Raw genomic sequence first — 23,295 nt, 5'->3', positions numbered from 1 at the left:
CTAAACGGTATGTTTTTTGCAAAAAGTTTACATACAGAAGTTGCTTAAAAAACCATATTGATCCATTTTTGAAAAGAAAATAACAAATACTTAATTAATCACGTGCTAATATATTGCTTCATTTTCCGTGCTTAGTGCACGTTGGGAGCCGGCTGTAGCGAACACACCCAGCCAACAATGCTGCTTCCACGATGCGCAAACAATTGTCAGGACCATATGCATGGACTTTGCAGTACATACATATGTAAGTTTCATTAGCATGCAGTTCAATCACAACTGAAAGTGAAACCACACGGCATCTGCCGCATTCAGGCCCGAGAAGTGGGCTCTACATGTCACAAATTTTTCCCTTTTTTCACACGCCGCTGTAACTAGCGACAGGGGCCTTCAAAATTCAACACCCGAAGTTTTTATCACAGCAGCAAACACTAACACACGAAATCGCACGATTTCGGTACCTCCAATGGTATACCACAAACAACCAAACACCAGTATATATCTCTCTCACGGTAATGTTAGCTCTAATGTGATCTTTTCACATCGCCAAAGAAGCCAGTATCAATCCCTGATTAGTCTGTACCGAAGTAGCGATCACCATACTCTCCTAACCCTGGGATCACCCGGTACTCCTCGTTCAACCCAGTTTCGATCTCTGAGGTTACAATCTTCAGACGAGGGAATCGCTTGCAGACACAATGGACCCCTTCAGGAGCCTGTTCATCGAAATGCCATTACCAAGTTTGCACAAAATGAATCATGTACTATATCAGTATTAACCATGTCAAAGAGCTGGAGTATTTTACCGAGATGAGATTGAGAAACATGATCCGCTCCTCAGGAACTCCACTACTTATAAGAAGTTCTATAGCTTGATTTGCCGAGTTACCTGTACAGTTGAATAGTTATGATAAGAAACTTTAGCTGTGACTTCAGTAGTTCTCATTCCGACAAGCAAGCAAACATCACTATGAAAGGAGCATTGGATAAATTCAACACTACCTGTACCAAGCACAGGATCCATGAGTAGAACATGTCGTTCAGCAATATCCAAGGGAAACTTGTGGTATATGAGCTGGACAAGGGGAAAAACAAGGTCCGTTCAAAATTTCGCAGAAAGTGAACTATTTCCATGGTATTTTCAAGAAAACTACAAAGCATTTCACCTGTTGTCCATTGTCCCCATCCCGATGTATTAGAATTTTGCCTATTTTAATCCCCTTACAACAAGCACGTAATGCATTCTCCATGCTTTCTCCACTGCAAAACAACATATATACCAAGTTATTTCATGCAGTAAGTACATAAGGATAAAAATAAATCAAAGAAATGGGTCGTAAGTCTAACTAAACTACACTGCTGGTCAGCATGGGCTGAGTTATGAGTACCAAATACATACCCCTCCGTCCCAAAAAACAGACCAATCCTACCTACGAACGTGGACACATGTGTATCCAGGTTCGTAGCTAGGAATTCGTTTTTTTTTGGGACAGAGTAGTATTGAATAAAGATTTTCATCACTGAACACTAAATCAATGTATACACAATAATCTGCAAAAGAACTTATATGGTATAGAAATTCACTCAGGTTTTATTAACCATTAAAGGAAGGTTCAACACTAGAAGCTGCAGATAATCCAACTTTTTTTTTGCATTTGAAGCTATTAGTTTTCAGGAAAGCAATGGCTTACCTTCGAATAATTGACACACCACAGAGCTTCTTACAAAAGTCAACTCCCATGTAAGTAGACCCTGGACAAAAGAACAGAATGAGTATGACGTCATAAATGTGCAACCTTCCAACATTTGTTTACATTAACATAAATGGACAGTGCTACGTGCGTGAAACTGTAGACAACCAGTAATTGCAGCGCTTTGCTTTCTCTTTATTAATACAATGCCAGTGAAGCTGGACCTTTATAAAAAAGAATAATTCATGAAGTAATTGGGTGATCAGACAACAATCTTTTAGAAGCCCCAGATTCAAGATTTCTCTTGGCAATGAATATTGAACCAAGATGGTTAGATTCATTTGATTCACAGCTGCTTACATTCCATATTTTTCCACTTTGAATGGAGAAGCTCCTTTATCGCCATAAAATTAAAATCAGTAGTAAAATTGTAAAGGGGTTATTGGAGCTCTTGTTGCTCCTTGTTATTTTTCAGGACAAAAGATAATAGGTAAGTGTTTGTTGAAATTTAGATGCACAACTTTATCATTTTAGACCTATTTTATTGGAGCGGTGCAAAAACATATTTCCCATTGCTTGTTGCAAAGACACAAAAATGGTTCTTAGTAAAACCACCATGGATTCAAATGGCTCTGGGCAAAACCATAAACATGCAATTGGAAATGTCAAATCCCACACTTTCATAATGGTATATATAGCAGATCCAGTTTTGCCAAAACTGTCCTTCCATTTCTACAGTTCACAAACACTATTCTTAGATACCATAGAAACATTGTTAAGAAAACCTCCAGAGCATATACTAAGTTGCTACCACTAAGAGATAATTCCAAACATACTTAAGGTGTTACTTTTTCTTTTTCTGGCTGGCATATGCTAATGGATTTATATAGGGCAAATTCCAAGAACAAAAATAAATAGGCGCAAAGTATAATGGAACCAGCAAAGCACCTGTTGGTGTAACAATCTGCTTCTCTGTGAAAGGCAAATGCCCCAGTCCATGCTCAACTACCTAGCAATATATTTATTTTCCACATGAATAACACATCAATAAACAGTCAGACACATTCAGTAGCTATGTAGAACTAGAGAAGGGTACAGAGGCCAAAAAGAATGAGTGCTACCAGACGAATCAGACGATCTGAATAAAAGACGAAATCTGGAGTTGCAATGTCCCGGTCGCGAATAAGAGTATGCATTCCACGTATCTGTTAATCGAGTGTTTATAACCATGGGTTGGGAATAAAATAACATTATGAAACTTAGGATCGAGAGAAACTATTGATTGTACCTGGAAAGTTGTATTAACCACATAAACATTTGGGTAGATTTTGCATAAGTCATGCTGACCAAGTTTTGTACGAATATGTTGCACAATTAAATCTATGGCAACATGGTTATCTCCCCCTCGCGGTATGATCACATCAGCATATTTTTTGGAAGGAAGAACAAAATCATCGAACGCAGGCTTCACAAACCTCCCATACTACAATTCAATAAGGTTCATCAAAAGTGTCATTACATATGTATTACAAACATCAGGGCATGCAGATTTTGTGACATATTTAAATAGAAAAAGACTAAAATAACATAGACGGGTGTTTAAATTACCTGCTCCAGCACTGAGATGACATCTCTACCTCTTTCAACTGTATCACGCCTTATACGCCGGGCAAGTCTAATATCGGCATCTAAATTGATGCATAAAATACAAAGGGATAAAGGTGAATGATCACAAACGATATTGTTACCATAATATCTATTATATTATACCTAACAAAGAGGAGCAACAAACCTGTGTCAACAAAAATTTTCATATCCATCAAATCACGAACCCTTTGATCATGAAAAACTAAAATGCCCTCCAAAATGATGACATCTGATGCATTAACCTAAGAAAACAAAATAGTCAAAAGGTTTTTAAGCCTAATTAACAATCATAATTCATTAGGTTTCACTACCATTAAAGAAATCCAGAAAATAGACCAACAACGACACTGAACAGAAAAAGAAATACCACCCATAAATTATTGCCATGGCGAAACTAGGGCTGGGTTGGTTATGAAAAAATTTCATGAATCATAACTGCTACATAGGTTGAGCAAGGTCCACAGTAGCTTCTTAGACATATGATGTACTCTTTATATTGCATATCCTTATATCCTTTCCCCGCCCACAAAAAAGGTCACTTTATAGTATACTCTTTTAGCATGTGTAGCTCATTTATTAATGGAGACTTCATAGTACACTACTTAACTATGTGCCTATAGATTCAATATTTTGGCACCAAATTTCTAGAACAGAATGTGAAATAAGGCACACCAGATGCCATCAATCTACATAAGACCTTTGCATACAAAGTTATCAACCAGTAATTAATCATAGATAAAAGGTGTAATAACAATAGATAAACAGGAATTATCTTTTTCACACCAAAGGTCAACAACGACATTACTACCTTTCTAAAACTTTCAGAGCATCGACGGTGGTTCTTAAAATCATATATAGGAATATTTACAGATAGCCCACTTTTAAGCTGTCCCATGCACTCTAAAAGTTGCTCTGTATCAAATGCATCTGCAAAAAAGAAAGAACGAAAATATCTTAGTCTCTTCCCAACGTAAAGCAGATTGAAACCTCGAGAACTCAAAAGGCAATCAATTTTTATCAAATCAAGCACCTGGGTGATCAAAGTTGTAATCTTGCACACGGTCAGATTCTTCCTCAGTTAAACCACGGTAGAATGAATCCTGCAAAATTGAAACTTTAGCTGAAGTATATAGAATAATTGCAGAAATGATCTATCAGACATAGTCAACAACTAGTCTTTGCTCTTTTGATGAAGCTCTTATTCAAATGACAGCAACTTGCAAGTACCCAGATCAGCATTCACCCAACTGAGCAAGAAACCACAGCCAACCATACAAGACACACAACTGAATACAGATGCGAATATGAAAGCAATTTCATGCTTCTAGCTTGCCAATACGCAGGCAATGATTTAATCAAATGCACATTTTGTTCAAGCTGCTCCGAAAGAAGTTCTTTTCACAACGCATTTCCCCTTTTGACAACTTGCACAAATAGCAATTCTGCCTGCTTGCCTTAAAGAAAAGAAACAAGCTATGAATGGTACAGAGAAGAAAAAATATAATACTGCACGAAAGGCCCTACATGTTTAGGCATTAGGATGCATACAAACTGCACATACAAGAAAGTGGAGTACCATACTCATCCTCGACCTTGACTGTTCAAATCATGTCATTTTTGGACCTACCGCATCACAATATGTTCCACTCCGTAAGTTATTTTGTACTAACAACAAACCATACACTGATCACTGCAACAACGGATTGGCTGATTGAACAAAACGCTCGAAACACGAAATCTCACTACTAGGCAAGCATATGCATATAGCAACCAACCAAGCAGACATGATATGCATCCTGACGATGCAACGAGGCACACCACACCTGGTTGACGAGCACGACGCGGTGGTCGTGCAGCTGCTGGATGATCATGTCGCAGACCGTCGTCTTCCCCGACGCCGTCCCTCCCGACACACCTTCGCCAACCACAACCACCAAAATTCAAAACAAACACCACCAAGGATTACGATTACGAGAGAGAGAGAGAGCGGGCGGAGGAGTGCGTACCGATCACGAAGGGCTGCTTGCTCCCCTCCTCCGCGGCTGCGGCGGCGGAGGGGGGCGGCGGCGGCGCGAACCCGTTAACCGCGGCGGGGGCGTCGTTGCCGCCGCAGCCGTTGCTGGAGGCGGCGGAGGGGGAGGTGGGGAGGGAGGAGGAGGAGAGGCGGCGCGAGTCGAGGCGGAGCCCGCTGAAGTGCGGCCCCACCGCCGACTCCATCGCGGCGTCCATCTCTCCCCTCGCCGTCGCCGCCGCCGCCGCCGCCGCCGACGTGCTGAGCTGGCGCGCACGGTGCGGAGGCCGGAGGTTTTGACACGCGGATTGGGTGGGTTTTTGGGGGACGCGTGGACCCGGTTTATGTAGACCCTTCGCCGAGCCGCTGCTGACGTCATCACGCGGTCCACCAAGGATAGGTCCAGGGATGTTTCGGTTCGCCCTCTCTGTGGACTAGGCGAGGAGGAATATGAGGGGTAGATTCTTTTTTTTTTCTTCTTTTGTTTTTTTTCCCCTGCTCTGCTTAACTGCTTTGCAGAAATCGCAGTCTTGTGTTGTGTTGCAGTTGCTGGTCCTGTTTGGATTTTGCAAATTTGTTTCCTTCCCATTGTTTGCTCGTGCGTATTTATGAGCTACCAGTATTCAGTTTTTTTTTTCCTTTTGTGTAATGTATTCAATGTTCATGAATGTCCATTGACCAAATTTATGCGTTTTTCCCGCTACATTGATACTTCCGATGCTATTACTCCCCCTCTGTTTATAAGTGCATTTGTGGTTTATGTGTCCAACTTATTTTACCGTCCATCTCATTTTAAAATTTATAAAATTAATAAAAATAATAAACCACACCTATAAGTATTATTATTCATGTTTTTATTATCTAATATCAATAAAAATACTAATTATAAAAAAATTAAATAAGATGTTAATTAAATGTTGGATATACAAACCACAAATACATTTAAAATGAGAGGGAGGGAGTAGTAGAGTTAATGGGACATGAATCCTCTGCAGTACTGTATTTGCAGTAGCAGTGGCTGACAAATAGATCCGGTTCCACATGTCAATGGCAGCTACTACAAGTGCAGTACTACAAACAATCCCGACAGCATTGGTTGAGCTGGTAACGCCGTAAGAAATACTAAACTTATTATGGATGAAAAACCAAGGTAGAAAGAAGCCTAAAATCAAATCTAAAATTAAGTTTTAACATTTAAGTTTTAGTTGTGGTTGATAACTAATACACCAACTAACAAACTGGTATTTTTCATCTTAAAAGAATATCAGGGATATGCCATGCAAGTTGCTATAATTATTAGGCCTTGAAAGTGTGATTAGTGCAGACTTGCAGAGAATGGATGGAGCAGGACCAGCAGGTGTGTCGGTGCATGATTGATTAGAGATTAGTCACTCTTTCTTTTTTTGGACGAAAGATTAGTCACATTAAAAAGACACAAAAATACATGTGTCTTGATTCCTGGGGCGATAGGTTTCTGTTCACACATCAAATTATCAAATGGACACTGTGATCTGATCGAAAATGAAATAAACAATGACTCTGAACTCTCGACAGACACTGTGGATAAGATCAAGTAAACTGGAATTAATAATTAAAAAAAAACTACTTGGAAGACTAGCATCCAAGTCATGGCATCAAGAATTAATCGAATATTATAATGTAAATCCAACGTGGCTAGCATCAAATTAAATCTACCAAAGCATCGAGTCATGGTCAAGTGATTAAAAAATACACGAGACAATTACGTGCACTCATCAACTTGGTTGCAAGTAGCAGCTACTGATATAGACTACCAAATTTTCAAAAAAGCAAAACAAAACAAATGGGCTCTGTTTCTTTTTCGTCAGGCCTAAATTGGGCCGGAGCAATGCATGATGTTTATTATCTGGGCCGTAATTTGTAATGGACTTCAAATTGGGCCGGAGTAACTGAGGCTGGTTGATTTGGGCCATAATTCGTAAAGGACTCAAATTAGGCCGAAAATAGGACTTCAAATTGGGCCGTAGCAATGGACGAGGTTGATTACTTTGGGCCGTAATTCGTAAAAGGCTTCTAATTGGGCCGAAAAGAGCCCAAATCGCCATAGATTGGCCTCCCTTCTCCGTCAGACTGAAGTACTGAAGCAGCTGGCCTGCAGCCCTGCACGCACAAGTTCAGAGTTCAGATTTTCAGAGAAGTGTTCGTGTGGACACTGGACAGTATTAGCACTGAACTGCTGCTGCTGCTCCAATGTCAAAAGGGAGGAGACCAGCTAGCGATGCTCTCATCTCAATTCTCACCTCATCTTCTCCAAGAATCTCGCCTTTATTCTCGCTTCTGTTGCTGCCTTGCTTGCTTCATCAGTTCATCTCATCGCCATCGCAGGATAAGTCAAACATAGGACCATTCTTTCTTTCTTCCTTTTCTTTCCTTGTGCTAGCTCGCTTAGAACAGAACTGATGGGCTTGATCAATAATTGAGTGATATATGCAGCAAATGCGTGCGTGCACTCATCAACTGCTTGGAGGGATCGATCTCTGCTAGATAGATACATGATGTGGATCTGATCGATGATGCAAATGCTTGCATGATCCTAGGCTCATAGCTACACGCGTGGACATCTAGGGTTCGAGGCTGAGATTAATGGATTCGATCCATATCCATGTCAGATAAGCGAAAACTTCAGTTCTTCTGACGGTGGTCTGAATTTTTGCCTGAAGAATGAAACGGAATGAAGAGTTCAGTGAGGTTCAGAAGGAGAAAATGCATTGATTTTTTGCAAATGCAAAATTGGAAGGTTACAGAAAACAATTACTAGGTGAAGTAGTGGATTGATTAGTGCCAACTAGAGATTGCCAACTGTTGGCAGACCACTAATCCTTTTTGTAATGGAAAAACCACCAATCCTTTTATAGGCTACTCTGTTGATGTGTTTCTCCTAATTGTTTTCTTTTTGTGGGAGGATATCTAATGATGGCTGGCTAGCTAGCTAATCTGAAAAAAAGAATGAAGAATGCACAATGCACTAACCATTGCAATTACACGTTTTGCACTCTTTAAACGATAATGCACCCAAGCAGTAGTGCCGCAGAAACCCAAAATCAATACACTGATTTCTTTTCTGAATAAAAGGCAACAAACACTGAGATATGTGTCACCTAGGCACTGAAGAGGATTGAGTGACTGGACCACTATCTTCTGCACTAAGGAAGACAGGAAGGTGTGAACATTTGAGCGCATATGTTCACTTCTCCTTTTTCCAAGGACAAAGATCGAGAAATGTTCAGTTGTTCACTAGTGCAGAGTTCTTGAGTAAACTGTACTAGCGCCCATGCTGCGTTGCATGAGTTTTCAATACCGATAGGCCATATACGGTACTCGTCGTATATATCTATCTTGTTATTGGGTAGGGGAGCTTGCTAGCTAATGTTCTACACCGCTCTGTACGTGCCATATTCATGTCATGATCTGTATAAAAGGACAAGAAGTTTGGATTGGTAGGACATGCATTTTTCTTGGCTCTTTGTATGGATCAGGACGAGAATGTAGTATTACAGAGCGGTGCAGATCACATAGCTTGTTTTCTCTGCAACTGCATGATACTATAGTACTTAGGCCGTAGGCCGTGTTTAGTTCCATGCCAAAATTAAAAGTTTGATTAAAATTAAAAGTTTGAAGAAAAAAGTTAAAAATTTATGTGTGTTGGAAAGCTTTGATGGGATGGAAAAGTTGGAAGTTTGAAGAAAAAGTTAGGAACTAAACAAGCACTTATAGAGTTGGGGTACTCGATCGACGTGTATCTGCTGGCCTACTTTTGAGTCACCATTCCCCACCTGATGAAATGGGTGTAAGATGAGATGCACTTGATAGTGCAATGACAAAAAAGTTAACCCGAAAGTCTTATGTTCAATTTCTAACACGCTATCTTCTTAAAAAAAATATTTGGAGAACGTCTCCCTCTAAATCTTGTTTTTTTTATATATTATGGGTGCAATATGTAGCAGTTCTCGATTCTATTTGATAGAGCTTCGGATCTAGTTTTTCAAGTTACATAAATTTTTAAGGCTAGAAATATTCAACTTATTCTTAGGTAAATTCATTGGGACATGCTTCTCTAGATGTTCCATATCTGTTTTCCATCTTGTATATGAAAACTGTCGATTCTTATTAGATCTTCGAGTAATGTCAAACAGGTTCAAGATTATCTTTTATATCCAACGTTTTAGACCTGGACTGTTCGTAAGTTTGTTTATCCGGAAATGTGAAATGCAACGTGTTTTTAATTATTCAGACTAAGGGATCAGATATTCAGATGGGTTGATGGGTTGCATGGATTCATGTCTGTTTCTCACCTCCTCCGTTCCCGGTGGCGTCTGAACCCAAGAAAACAGGAGGACGACCTGATCGATGATGATACTGACGAGCAGAGTCCACCACGCCAAACTCAATAAAAACATCACACATGGGCATACCTTTCCCAGCAATTCGGTGAACACATTATCATCTAAGGTCTTTCGTCTAGAAAACATTATAGTGTGGATATTTCAGAAATTAATTAAAAGCCTCCTCTTTTCGCTTATGTTTATGCTTATCAACCAAAATTTAAATTTTCAACCTTAAATTTGAAACTAACTTTGGCTTTTTTTTCATAGAAGTTTATTTTCAGCCTTTACTTTTAGATCGATAAGAACATATATGTAAAAGTTTTATTTATAAATTACTATTAGTTTATAAATATGTTGTTTGGCTTATTCCACAAATAAGCGAAACAATGAGGCTTTATCTGATTTCTCTACAAAAGATTAAGTCTTAGCTCTGGGTTTCAGGAAGTGCTGCTAATGGTGAAGAGTTGTTACTCTTATAAAAGCATAAGCATATATACTCTTAAAAACAAGAGTTATTGCTTAGTATTTAAATTAATTGAATTTCACATAGTTAAAACTAGAATTAAACCACCACAGAAACAGATCGAGTTACTACTAACAGTAATTAAATAGCATTTGACCGTGTGTCATTGTTCTGAACCCTGAACAATGCGTGTCACACTCTCACAGGCCACAGACAGCACGCATATGCATCAGGAACATTATGGCGGTTATAATTAATTAATTACTCAGAATTAATTTACCAAGTCAAATTCTTTACACACGCAGTAATGCAGTTAATTACAGTGTTATGCCGAATGAATTTTGTTAGAACTAATGAACCGTATCGCCCATGCATGTACACCCATTCCCAGATCAGAACTGAGCTGAGCTGCTAGCTAGCAAGGTAGCCAGGCCAAGGTGTCACGCTGAAGAAAGCAAAGGCCAAGAATATATCTCACGCACTGGGGGTCGCCGCGTTCACACGGCGCAGCTCACCGCAACAACATCACTAGCTGAGCAGTGACCACTTTTAAATACGCATGCGCCCACTCCTCGATCGCTCGCAGCACTGAGCTCGATCGTGCGCGCGCGCGCACGACGCAGCAGCGGCTAGTGGCACTCAGAGCGCGCCACGGCGGGCGCCAGCATGAGCACCGCGTGTCACGGCGTTCGCGGCTTCTTCTCGATCTCGGCGGCGGCGATGACGATCGTCGTCACCACCGCCGTCGTCCTCCTGTCCGGCCCGCAGCTCGCCGCCGGGGCGCGCGTCCTGATCAACCACGCTGAACTCCGGCGGCGCGACATTGCCACCGCCGGCGGCGGCGGCGGCGGCGGCGACGGCGCGTGCGCGACGGCCGTGGCGCCGTTCGGCTACCCCTGCGAAGAGCACGAGGTTAATCAATCTCGTCGAACACCTTTAAACGCGCGCACGCAGAACGTTCGCACGCACGAATCAAAACCGTCAAATCTCTTTTGTTTTCTTCTTCTTCTCATGGACAGGTGACGACGCAGGATGGCTACATCCTGGGCTTGCAAAGGATCCCGAGGGGACGCATCGGCGGCGTCACCGGCGGCGGCGCGGCGGCGGCGCGGCAGCCGGTGCTACTGCAGCACGGTGTACTCGTGGTACGCATCACGCACGCATGGCACCTAACATTCTCTCTAATCCGTGGTCGTTTTCTTGCCAATCTCACATACTTTCATGTGCTTAGCACCACGCCATGCCGGTGCACACGTATTCGTCTCATCATGTCGCCCCTGTTTCATTGCACCTTTCGAGCTTTTCTTAGCTTTACAGACAACTTTGTCTAAATTTAACCCAAGTTCGTACGCTTTTTCGTAGTTTGGGTTAGTAGAATAGAATCTGTGTCCAAGAAACCTGATTTTTGGGGGGTCGGTGAAGAATTCTCCGAACTCCGTTTGGGTTCACAATATCCGTTCGATGGAGAACGTACGGACAGGATAGTCCAGGATTTTTAGCATCTTTGAATTAAAGTTTGAATGGAATTAAACAAGCTTGAGGAATTAATATATATGCATGGATGCTTCTTTTCATGATATCCCAGTGTTAGTCTCGATCAATATGGAATTTGCAGATATGCATGGCACATGGTTCGGTGCTCCTGTCTCCTTCTAGCTTCTGCTGCGGACTAGTTGCAGCACTCATGGACTTTAGCTAGCCCATCACTTGCATGGGGTCTCAAATCCGTACACCGTTGTAGCTAGCTAGAAACATGAGACATGCTACGAGCAGTAATACGGAGTATATCCCAAAATATAATCCCTCCGTCACAAAAATATAACAATCTAGCACTAAATTTCCTACATCCGAATACTTATATGTCCAGATTTGTTATACTAGGATACGCCTCATCCATTACCATACTGTTATATTTTGATATGGATAGAGTAAAATCTTTCAGACCAGTTAGATATGGTATTAAAAAATAGGTAAAATTAAATAGAAAATATTGTGATTGGTTGAGAAGAGAAAGCAGATGGAGAAATTAAATTGTAAAAATTTATGATTAGTTGAGAAAAAATTGGTGGAGAAGTTGTTATATTTTAGGATATTTTAATTTTGGGATGAAGAGAGTAGTCCTTAAATATGTACAGCACGGCACGCATCACAGTTTTATATTGTCAATTTGTGTTATCTCTTGATGCATCATTTAAAAAATATCAGGAGTATTAACATTTACATTAGATGGTGCAATAACTCTCGAGACCTTCCTAAAGATTCTAAAAAAAAAATCTCAAATTATATAGAGTATATATATGTTATATCGAACTTGCAGATTATATATGCACAATTGGTGGGTAATTTGTTGTTTGCGAATCTAATTCTTGCTACAAGTTTTTTTTCTGCTGATTGAGATTTTTTTTTAAAAAAACCGAAGCCAGACTAAGCTGGTGTTATATTAAGAAGGAGAGAAAATATTTACAAGGTCACCAGATAGGTGAGAGAAACAGGGGAGGGGGGGGGAGAAAACATAGAAAAAATACACACACTCTAAATGAGAGCTAAGCGGATATTCTTGTGATGTTTTTTCGCTCCACACATGCTCCATATCTTGATTTCATCTTGTATTTTGACGAGTAGTTGTGACATGGTTTTCTCTTAATTTTGAAATATTCTTCTGTTTCGTTCACACCATATTTCCGAAATATGCCACCAACAAGTGGATTGACTTGAGTGCTTTAGCTTTGCTTTTTCGTCTGATTGAGAATTAAGTGGAGTCAGAGAGCCGTTAGGACAATTTACAATGATGTTTACTAGTAGTAATGATGTAAATGTATGGTCAGATATATAGTACGTATGACAAACTAATGAATATACATTCATGCAAGAATTTACTCCTAGTATCTCACAATCAAACATGGATAATAGCAAGATGCATGGTTCAACAAGAAGCAATGATAACAGTTCCGTACTACACTATTTTGCAATCAAAACATACTCTCCATCTGTGGTGTGGTACGATTATTGATTAGTATGGCTATCAACATCACTACTCTCTCTATTCCAAAATCCCAAATTTCATTGTACTACATTATATCTCATCCCAATAGATTGATTTATTTTGAAACGGAGGAAGTCTCTCTTATCCGGTGTCTTCATGCATGAACAATGGGCACATAAATTTCAAAATTGTCAAAATACGCATCACCTAAAACACTACTATATTTGGTCATAAATATTTAATATTTAAGATAATATTTGGTTGAACTTTAAAACTTTGACCATCTATTTATGTTAAAATAAATTTATAAAATCTAATAAGTTTATGATATTAGTATAGTACTTTTCAGGATAAATATACACATACTTCTTTATCCTAATTTTAAATTAAACATTTGAGAAATTAATTATAGAAGATCAAGATTTCAAAATGTTGACCAAACCCTGTACTAAACACCAAATATCAGGGAATATAATAAATTGTTCGTGACAAAACATTAATGCTAAAACCGTCCCACGTTAATTAGTTGAAAGGACGTACAAATCTAAGTAAAAACAATCTTTTTCATAGTACACAAAAAGTGTCATAAGCAGCCCAACAATTACATCGTTCAATCGAATACTCCATGTAATGATGTAAGGCTGCGAAAACTGTCACTCCATCTTGTTGAGCTGAAATATCTTTGTGAGTGGCAGGATGGCATGACATGGCTGCTGGGGTCGCCGGAGGAGTCGCTGCCGTACATCTTGGCCGACCAGGGCTTCGACGTCTGGATCGCCAACAACAGGGGGACCCGCTGGAGCAGCCGCCACGTCTCACTCGATCCCAAAAGCCGGGTAATTACTTCACCATTAATCACACTCTGAATCTCTTTACTGCTTGCTAATCAGAAAAGATATGTTCTAACTTGTACTACAAAGTAATCTTATATCATATCCTAGATAGCAACAATTTTTTTTTTGGGAATAAAGATAGCAGCATTTTAAACCGGATGTAGTGATATTAACTGCAACCCTGCATTGCAACACGGTCATGTACACTGAAGACTGAAGTAACTGATGACCATCTCTTCTCATGTCAGAGCTACTGGAACTGGTCATGGGACGACATCGTGGTCAACGACATGCCTGCAATCGTTGACTACGTTTGCAGCCACACCGGCCAGAAGCCACACTACGTTGGCCATTCAATGGTATATACTAAGCTGGCAAATTAAAGGAGAATTCATCATCATCATCATCATCATCATCATCTTACTGTAATCTGTTGGGTTGAAAACGTAGTACTCTGTTTTTGTTGTTGTTGTTGCAGGGGACGCTGGTGGCGCTTGCAGCTTTCTCCGAAGGCAGGATGGTTGACAAGCTGAAATCAGCTGCGCTGCTCAGCCCTGTCGCGTATCTGTCTCACATTACCACTCCCATTGGCGTTGTGTTAGCTAAAGCATTCGCTGGAGAGGTAAAAATCCATACTGAACAAACAATGTTCTTCATGCAGATGCTGCAATTGCAATGTTCTTACAGACATATTTTATTTTCTACACTGAACTCTGCTCTGATCAACTATATGTTCCAAAACTGCAGCTCATCTCTGATCTCCTTGGCATCGCCGAGTTCAACCCAGCATCGTATGGCCGGCATTCTCGTGCCTTTCAGACAAATAAAAATCATTTTTACAGCTTGGAATCGTCTCCGGTTGCTATGGAGCTGACATATTGGTAATTCACTTCTGTCTAATGCAGGCCTCAAGTGTCCAACTTGGTTAGAACGTTCTGTCGTAAGCCCGGGATGAACTGCTACGATCTCCTCACATCTTTCACTGGTAATTAATCAAGGATTAGTATTTTACCTACCTGAGTTAATTTGCTCTACATTACATTTCACTCCATGCTAACTCCCATGCAAACATGTCAGGAAAAAACTATTGTCTGAACAATTCAGCAGCCGACATCTTCCTCAAGTACGAGCCCCAGCCAACGTCCACAAAAACCTTGATCCATCTCGCTCAAAGTAAACCAATCAAATTCTAGTCTCATCAGTCATCTTATACCCTCTAATTAACCAAACCAAAATCATGTTAATTTGATGATAATTTGATATTAATTATCTGGATGCAGCGGTGAGAGACGGGGTTCTGACCAAGTACGACTACGTGATGCCGGACGCGAACGTGGCCAGGTACGGGCAGGCCGACCCGCCGGCGTACGACATGGCGGCGATCCCGGCGTGGTTCCCCATCTTCCTCAGCTACGGCGGCCGGGACTCGCTGTCCGACCCCGCCGACGTCGCCCTCCTCCTCGACGACCTCCGCCGCGGCGGCCACGCCGGCGACCGGCTCACCGTGCAGTACCTTCCCCAGCTCGCCCACGCCGACTTCGTCATCGGCGTCTGCGCCAAGGACCTTGTCTACAACGACGTCATCTCCTTCTTCCGTCGATTTCACTAAAAAAAGGGAAAGAACTGAATAAATCAAAACAAAATATAGCTGGCATATATTCACTAGTAGTGATTAAGTAGCTAATTAATTTGGAGGTCTGAGAAAATTATATATACTAGTATAGTTGATATACAGTTACATGAAAGATGATAAATGGAAATGGGACCAAAATTTTACAATAGAATAAGATATAGAGAGATGGCATTTGGGCCATATCGATTTTTTTTAATTTTTTCTAAGATACTTATATGTGGCAATGCGGGTCCTGCCTATTTTAATTTTATTTTTTTTTTCCAAACTATGAATGCCATGTAAACGTTACATAGGCGCTGCGATACATAAACGACCAGGTCTAAGTGCTAAGCAAGCGCCTCGTAGCATGAAACAATAATTAAAACTACCGAAACCTAAATTGATCAGGTTTTAATAATAGCTGAGTGAATATTTATAGTTGGTTTTGTTGTTGAAGGTCGTAAATTTATAGTATAGGGAGCTGCAATGGATTTTTTTTCCTATAGTATTGTCATGGGAAGTTTGGCCCAAGAATGACCACCCACAGTGACGGATCTAGAAAAATGATTCACCACCCATCCCCGTTGCAACCGGAGCCGCCATCAGGTTAGGTTGTTGCCGACGCCTCCATCCAATCCAATAGAGGAACGTCGGCATTCCAACTGCCATAGCAGCAACAACACCACCGCGAGACACCATCCGGAACGGGAACACCATCAGCGTATCCCTTTCCCTCACGCACCCACGTGTCACTCCTCCCTCTTCGTCCACAGTTGAGAAACACCTAGGGATTTTCTGGGCCTTCCGGCTAGCTTCACAAAGTGGTGGGCTAAACGATCTGGGTTCGAAGTCTCACCTCTTATAATTATTTGATATTAGGTCATTCCCTAATATTCAATCTTTTTTTTTTCTTCGTCCACAGTTCCGACATGAACCTCACCATGGGCCACAAGGTCGTCTACACGACGAACAAGCTCTATGAGTTCATCCGTAATTATGTTTTAGACTTAGTTGGCGCTTACAACCTCAACAAGCATTCACCGAGAATACAATCGTCATCTCATAGCTTACTAACTACTCCCTCCGTTTCACAATGTAAGTCATTTTAGTATTTTTCACATTCATATTGATACTAATGAATTTAGATATATATATATATATATATATATTTATTTATTTATTTATTAGTATCATTATGAATATGACAAATGCTAGAATAACTTACATTGTGAAACGGAGGAAGTAGTAAGATTTGACCGAAAAGACAGTATTAATTTAGTGTTTATGCGTGAATTATTGAAGCAATTTATTGTGTGAATTATGTAAGGTTAATTTATGTGTAATGTATTTGAATAGTTAATACCATTATCTATTCTATCCTATTGTATGTCTCTATTATAGACACAACTAGGTGATTCTCTGCACTTTGTTGCGGGAATTTCTAAGCAATTTTCAATATATTTTTTCGATAATCGAGCTAGGAGTTAAAAAAAACAAACGCTAGAGTTTATCAGTAATTATCATGAATCAAACAAATGATACCCACGCTTTAATGTGGAACATACTAATTAATATAAGTTAAATATTATAAAAAAGATATATTTATTAAAATATTGTGGAAATGATGTGAGAGATGACGATTGAATATGTTTGCATGTTGATTTATAGAATTAAATAGATTATATATATGATGTTGCATACTTGCATGAGATTAAATATGCAATTATTATTGTGAGTGGGTGATGATGTGGTATGGTTGTATGTTGAACTTTAGTCTTAGTGGGTTGTAACTTTATAAAATGTATAGATGACTGAAAGACAGGAAAACCAACCATGCATACATTGGAAATGATCATCAACAATAATTGTCACCTTTGAGTATTGCCGTGTGGCCGCGCGGTTAAAAAGGGTACCTATAAAAACCTAGAGGTACCGATTTTTCACAATAGGCACATTTATGTTGTTATAGGTGCCAGTTGTAAAATGCCACATCAGTGTCGTCTTACGGGTACTGGTTATGAATCTAACACCGAATTGAAAGCCGGTTTTCAACCCGCACCAAAGTGGTTTTATGTAGTACTGAATCATGATTTAGAAACCATGCATCAATTAACATGACACAACAAACTAAAAATTAACGGAGATTTCGTTTTCGTCAACTATATATAAACAACTCCCTACGTAAAAATGACCTCATGCTTTCCTACCTAGACATTATTCATGATAAGCTCCCAACCATAATGTAATCTCCAAGCAGCAAAGATTATCACAAATGCAAATGATTGGTTATGGTAGTCAATGTGAAACTATGGTATCCTTGCAAGAATCATGATTTAGAAACCAGCAACATGACAGAAAGAAATTAAGCTAGCACATACGTCTATATATCATCAAGTGACAGTAGTGGTGAGGAGAAATAAAGGGGAATAAGGAAGCTAAACCTTGGACAGACAAAACCTAGGTTAACTCCTCATAGGTCTTAATTTTAAAACCTACAAATGGCAGGTTGTCCTAGCTACGTACAATGTACTCCTTTCGTCCCAAAATATAAACATTTTTAGCATAGCATCAAGTCAAACATTTTTAACTTTGACCATTAATAAAAAAAATAGAAAAGATCAATAATATAAAATTGATGTTACTAGGTTTATCATTAAACAAACTATTATAATATGCAACTCTTTTAAATTTAAAACACCTTACTTTTATAGATATTGTTGCTCAAAGTAGCATCTCGAAGACTATGACAAAGTATAAAGGTGCTTATATTTTAGGACCGATGGAGTGGTCGACAAAGTTTGCCGTGGTAAAAAAACATTGGCTCATAGTATTACACTGCACGTAAACTAATTAAGACCTATGTAAAGTATGCTATATATGACAAATCTTAATTTTCAGCTCATCTAATCTAACTACTCAGCACGGATGAGCATTAGTGTTAGAATCATGTGTGATACGTCACGATATTATACATATGAGTTGCGTCTGTCCCTTGAGAAATAAGCTTTCATATTCTCAAAACCCTATTTATAATGCACATGAACGGTGAGAAATAAGCTATTCATCTTCTCGAAAACCCTGTTTATAATGCATAAAAGTCCATTTGATAAGAGAAACTGCACATCTATATTATCTTAAAAAATGCTAAGATGATAGTAGTGGTGTTGACTGTGTTCGCTGGTGGGGAGTTTAGAACTAAACTCTCCGCACGAAAAACGGAGCGGTCCATTAGCACGTGATTAATTAAGTATTAGCTATTTTTTTAAGAAATGGATCAATACGATTTTCTTAAGCAACTTTCGTATATAAACTTTTTTTTTTGCAAAAAGCATACCGTTTAGTAGTTTGAAAAGCGTGAGCGCGGGAAAAGAGAGGGGTGAGTTGGGAAAGGGGATTCCGAACACACCCTTTGTTATCACCACCATCCAACTATCATATGGAACCCACGAACAATGAGAAAAGATTTTATCTGTCCCTATGACCAACTTAACATATACTTAGAAAGTGACAACAAAATTAGCATTACGATAATTTATTAGACAATATATTTTTATGTACTTGAAGATATATGTTATGATCTTTTTTTTAAGAAAAAAACGTTTCAACGCATTGATAGTATGCTATTAACATAAAAATAGGGGACGGATATATTTGAAACCATGCACTACTACAGAAACCATCTTTGCTGGGTTGACCAAAAATCACAATAGTCCCGGTTTGAATAGAAACCGGGACTAAATATGATTTTTTTTCCCGGTTTAAAACTCTATCAGCCCTAGATGATTTTTAGTCTCGGTTCATTTTCTGTCCGAGGCTGTTAGGGGGTCAAGGATTTTTAGTCCCAGTTGGTGTGACCAACCAAGAATAAAAATTAGTCTTTAGTCCATATATAGTATATAATCCCTAGGACTTATCCCCCCAAACTCCTCATCTTCCTATTCCTCCTCTCTCTTATCCTTTTCTTTAAAGCCGAACTTATCATCTCCTTCTTCCTATCGGTGAGAGCAGATTGAGGAGCGAGAGCGAGCGAGTGAGGCCGGCGCCGGGAGGGCAGGCGGTCGGGCGGGGGCGGGGGCGGGGGCGGGGGTGCGGACTGCGGGCGGCGGCGTGGCCGCGTGGAGGCCGGCCAGCGAGGAGGGCTGCACGGCAGGCGGCAGCCTATGGCTCTACCGAAGGGAAGGCGGGAGGCGGGAGGCGGCAGCAATGGATATGTGATTTTTTGAGAATTTGTGATTCTGGATCTGAGATGTATTTGATTTGTGTGTGATGCGAATATGTGATGTATTTGTGATGATTTTTTTAGAACTTGTGATGTAATTTTTTTAGAATTTGTGATGTATTTGGAGATATCCTTTTGTTTTGTGATATGTGATGATCTATTTAGGTTTTCACGATTTGGGGATGATTTAGGGATGGAGTGAAATCAATATTCAATGTTAAAAACAATGAAAAAAGAAAAAAAACTAGCAATCGGACCTAGCCTGGCTCCATCTTTAGTCCCGGCTGGTAATCCCGATTATTTCACCCGGGACTAAAGATGATCCCGGATTCGTGGTCCTGGTTACATAACCGGGACTATAGGGGGTTATCAACCGGGACTAATACCCCTTTCTCCAGCAGTAGTGGGATGTGTATGCAGATATACGTACCCATCTATCCAGAAAATTTTTTCATTATTTTTTTTCTTCGAAGTGTTACTTTTTTTTTCTCAAAGCATGCATGCTATGTTCCACAGCAGGCGCACTTGGGTAAAATAGACATATCACAAAAGTGCAAAACGTATTAGATTGCTCCCATACCTGTTTTTAATTTGCAATCCACAGGTAAAACAAGCGGTATTACTGTTGTTAGGCCTACTTCAAAAATAAGTCCACATCAAATTCTTTCTTTTGACTAAGATAATTAAGTCCCACATTCAAATCTACCCCGTACGGCCTAACTGCATGTTGCATTATTGAAGCCTTTTTATCAACCAATCAATCAAGATAATTCCTAGCAACTCTTGTTATGTGATAATTTCATATTGTTGCTTAATTTAAAGTACAAGTCAATTAGGGAAGTACTAGTTTTCAAAAGATAAATCAGGGAAGTACTATTGAAACATTTTATAATACTAACAATCCATATTGCATTTTCTGCTCTACAAGAAGGCAGTACCATGATGGCCTATAAAAGGGTTAAGATTGATCATAAATGGAGACAACTCAAACAAAAGAAACAAAGCAAACCACACACTTAGAAGATCATGTGGAGTGGCAAGAAGGCAGCTTGTATGGTGGTGGCCATGACCACAATACTGATTCTGCAGCTGACAGTAACACAGGTAGTATTGGCAATCCGCTCACCACAGGAGGTGGAACTAGATGGTTTCATTACTACGGTAAAATCAGACTGCCTTACTGTCTCCCAAACGGAAGTGGATCAGGCTTGGACACCTTGCGGGGAAACTTGTCTTGTTTTACCATGTTATACAGCTCGGATTGGCTGTCTATGTGTTAACAGCGTATGTATGCTACCTGTGCCTGCGAAGTCTGAAGTCATTGCATGATAACCGTCCGTCCGCCTCCGGAGTCAGAAGTCATTGTATTCCATGATGCCAGACTTGCCAGTCTTGTCTAGAATGTTTTAAGTATGTTGTTTGCTTATAATTAAGTTGTTGTTCCATGCCATATGTATGATTTGCTGGGGGGATATGGAAAAGGTTGTTGTACACTATGTTTGGTGATTGAATATAGGGGACGCGATGGATGTGTATGAGTTGATTGGTGCACCTTTTGTCTCAGCAAAATGTAACTTTGTCATTCAATCCGTATAAGTTTGTTACCAGGAGCATTCGATTTTTTTTTTAACTGGAGTATTCGTTGTTGGTTATATATATCTTATACAAAACAAAAGAAGCAACGCTAGCCATGAAGTGGTATAGAACTACTGTGAAACCAATTTGTGTGGTTTTTGTTTTTGATGGAAAATTGGTATTTATCTGAGCTTAGATTGGTTTTGAAATATCGGAGGAGTCAGCAGGGTTTACAAATTCAAAGAATGGATCATGAGTGCATTTGCTTAAGAATCCAAAAATACAAATTCTGAAGAATTTTTAAAAGCCAAGAGTTTGTCAGATTTAATAAAAATTGAAAACAAAGTGATCTTGAGCTACAAACACTAGACAAGATAAATTTAACTAGTCAGGAAGCTACTGTAGTATTTGCTCAAATTAATAACCTTCTTTGCTTGTTCAATTTTTTTAAGGTAAAGAGAGTTTTATTGATTTTAAACAATTACATCGAGTTGATACAATTAAAAAATTAAAAATAAGTACTCCATATAGTTCCTCTTGTTTTCTCTTCCGCTTCTTCATATGTCTCTCTTTACTTCAATCCAACAAGTAGCAGACAAAGGAGTGAAACCATCGACCAGCACATCTCCCCTCGCCACCCCATGAGTAAGCATATACTCCCTCCCTCCGTCCCTAAATATTTGACGCCGTTAACTTTTTAAACATGTTTGACCGTTCGTCTTATTAAAAAAATTTATGAAATATGTAAAAGTATATGTATATATAAAAATATATTTAACAATGAATCAAATGATATAAAAATAATTAATAATTACTTAAAATTTTTAAATAAGACGAACAATCAAATATGTTTTAAAAAATTAACGGCGTCAAATATTTAGTGACGTAGAGAGTATATCCATCCACCTTCCAAGCTTCCACAATATGGAAGCCATGGCTTTGCCCGAGCTCGCCATGCATGAAGTGGAGAGCTCCACGATCTTTCTCTCTCCCTCCCTTTGTTTCAGAACAGTTAATAACTATGTCATCCTCCCCTCTTGGCCTCTTCTCAACCCTTCTTCACCGGAAAAAACAAAAAGAGAGAACATATTCTATACCACTGAATTTATCATAGGTTAATAACTTACCATTGACTTTCTCTCTTTCTATATTATACTGGCGACTTTATCAATTGTTCTACAATACACTATTAGGCTGGGCTTATTTTTCAATAATAGCAAAAATACCCTTATGGACATACAAGTATAACAATTGATTTATATCATTAGAAGTTTTAAGGAAAAAATAAAACTTTTATGTGGCCTCCTTAGGTATAAAAGTTTGTCTATAAGTTTCAATTTTTTTCATTTCTATTTTTTAAATATAACTTATTTGTTATATGCTATATAAAATATTTTTGTGTTGTTGGTTTTAATTTAAATTATCTTTCATATGCAACATAAGATATTTTTTGCTATTTTCTTTTGTGTAAGCTATTTCTCTCTGATATACCACACAAAAATATTTTTTTCTAAAAATTAAAAATACCAAAAACAAATTGAAACTGATGTACATACTTCTCTGTTATGTAAGGATGCCATATAAAATATTTTATATTTTTTTGAAACTTTCTAATGAGATAAATTAATTGTTAACCATGTATATCTCTAAGGGTATTTTGGGTATTTTTTGAAAAGAGGCTTATCCCAATGGTGTATTGTAGAACAATTAATAAAGCCGTCGGTATATTTTAGAAAGAGACAATGTCAATGGCAAATCGTTGAACTGTAATAAACTCAGTAGCATAGAATAGATTCTTAAAATAAAATACTGCCTTCACCAACGCAGAGCCGTATCTAGCATATTGCGAGATTGTTGCCTCAAGGAATGATGAGGATTAACTTGTAAGCATGTTTGCAGG

The 23,295-nt window shown here is 39.2% G+C and overlaps 2 protein-coding genes across 2 annotated transcripts; one reads left to right on the top strand and one right to left on the bottom strand.

The window, feature by feature from the left end:
• Positions 1–203: 203 nt before the first annotated feature.
• LOC4346121 (uridine/cytidine kinase UKL1, chloroplastic) lies at positions 204–5,660 on the bottom strand. Its single transcript, XM_015795374.3, has 14 exons — positions 5,342–5,660; positions 5,159–5,250; positions 4,366–4,435; positions 4,144–4,262; positions 3,481–3,577; positions 3,297–3,376; positions 2,977–3,171; positions 2,810–2,893; positions 2,637–2,697; positions 1,689–1,749; positions 1,164–1,257; positions 1,000–1,072; positions 804–886; positions 204–713 (listed from the first exon to the last, which is right to left on the bottom strand). Exons 1-14 carry the CDS (start codon positions 5,562–5,564, stop codon positions 570–572), a joined length of 1,476 nt encoding a protein of 491 aa, XP_015650860.1. The 5' UTR covers positions 5,565–5,660; the 3' UTR covers positions 204–569.
• Positions 5,661–10,684: 5,024 nt separating this feature from the next.
• On the top strand, positions 10,685–15,818 carry LOC4346120 (triacylglycerol lipase 2). Its single transcript, XM_015793203.3, has 9 exons — positions 10,685–11,085; positions 11,193–11,318; positions 13,852–13,992; positions 14,238–14,348; positions 14,468–14,611; positions 14,737–14,780; positions 14,895–14,974; positions 15,067–15,162; positions 15,270–15,818. Exons 1-9 carry the CDS (start codon positions 10,840–10,842, stop codon positions 15,596–15,598), a joined length of 1,317 nt encoding a protein of 438 aa, XP_015648689.1. The 5' UTR covers positions 10,685–10,839; the 3' UTR covers positions 15,599–15,818.
• Positions 15,819–23,295: the final 7,477 nt, after the last annotated feature.

The sequence above is a fragment of the Oryza sativa genome, chromosome 8 (genome assembly GCF_034140825.1).
Source record: "Oryza sativa Japonica Group chromosome 8, ASM3414082v1".
Classification (NCBI taxonomy): Eukaryota; Viridiplantae; Streptophyta; class Magnoliopsida; order Poales; family Poaceae; genus Oryza; species Oryza sativa.
This window is presented reverse-complemented; position numbering and strand designations above follow the sequence as displayed.

Coding starts and splice junctions, on each gene's coding strand:
- LOC4346120 (XM_015793203.3), top strand. CDS start 10,840: ATGAGCACCGCGTGTCACGGCGTTCGCGGCTTCTTCTCGATCTCGGCG. Junction 11,086..11,192: donor ACCCCTGCGAAGAGCACGAG/GTTAATCAATCT, acceptor TCTCATGGACAG/GTGACGACGCAGGATGGCTA. Junction 14,975..15,066: donor TCTCCTCACATCTTTCACTG/GTAATTAATCAA, acceptor CAAACATGTCAG/GAAAAAACTATTGTCTGAAC.
- LOC4346121 (XM_015795374.3), bottom strand. CDS start 5,564: ATGGACGCCGCGATGGAGTCGGCGGTGGGGCCGCACTTCAGCGGGCTC. Junction 3,377..3,480: donor GAAAATTTTTGTTGACACAG/GTTTGTTGCTCC, acceptor GCATCAATTTAG/ATGCCGATATTAGACTTGCC. Junction 2,894..2,976: donor TGGTTAATACAACTTTCCAG/GTACAATCAATA, acceptor CTCGATTAACAG/ATACGTGGAATGCATACTCT.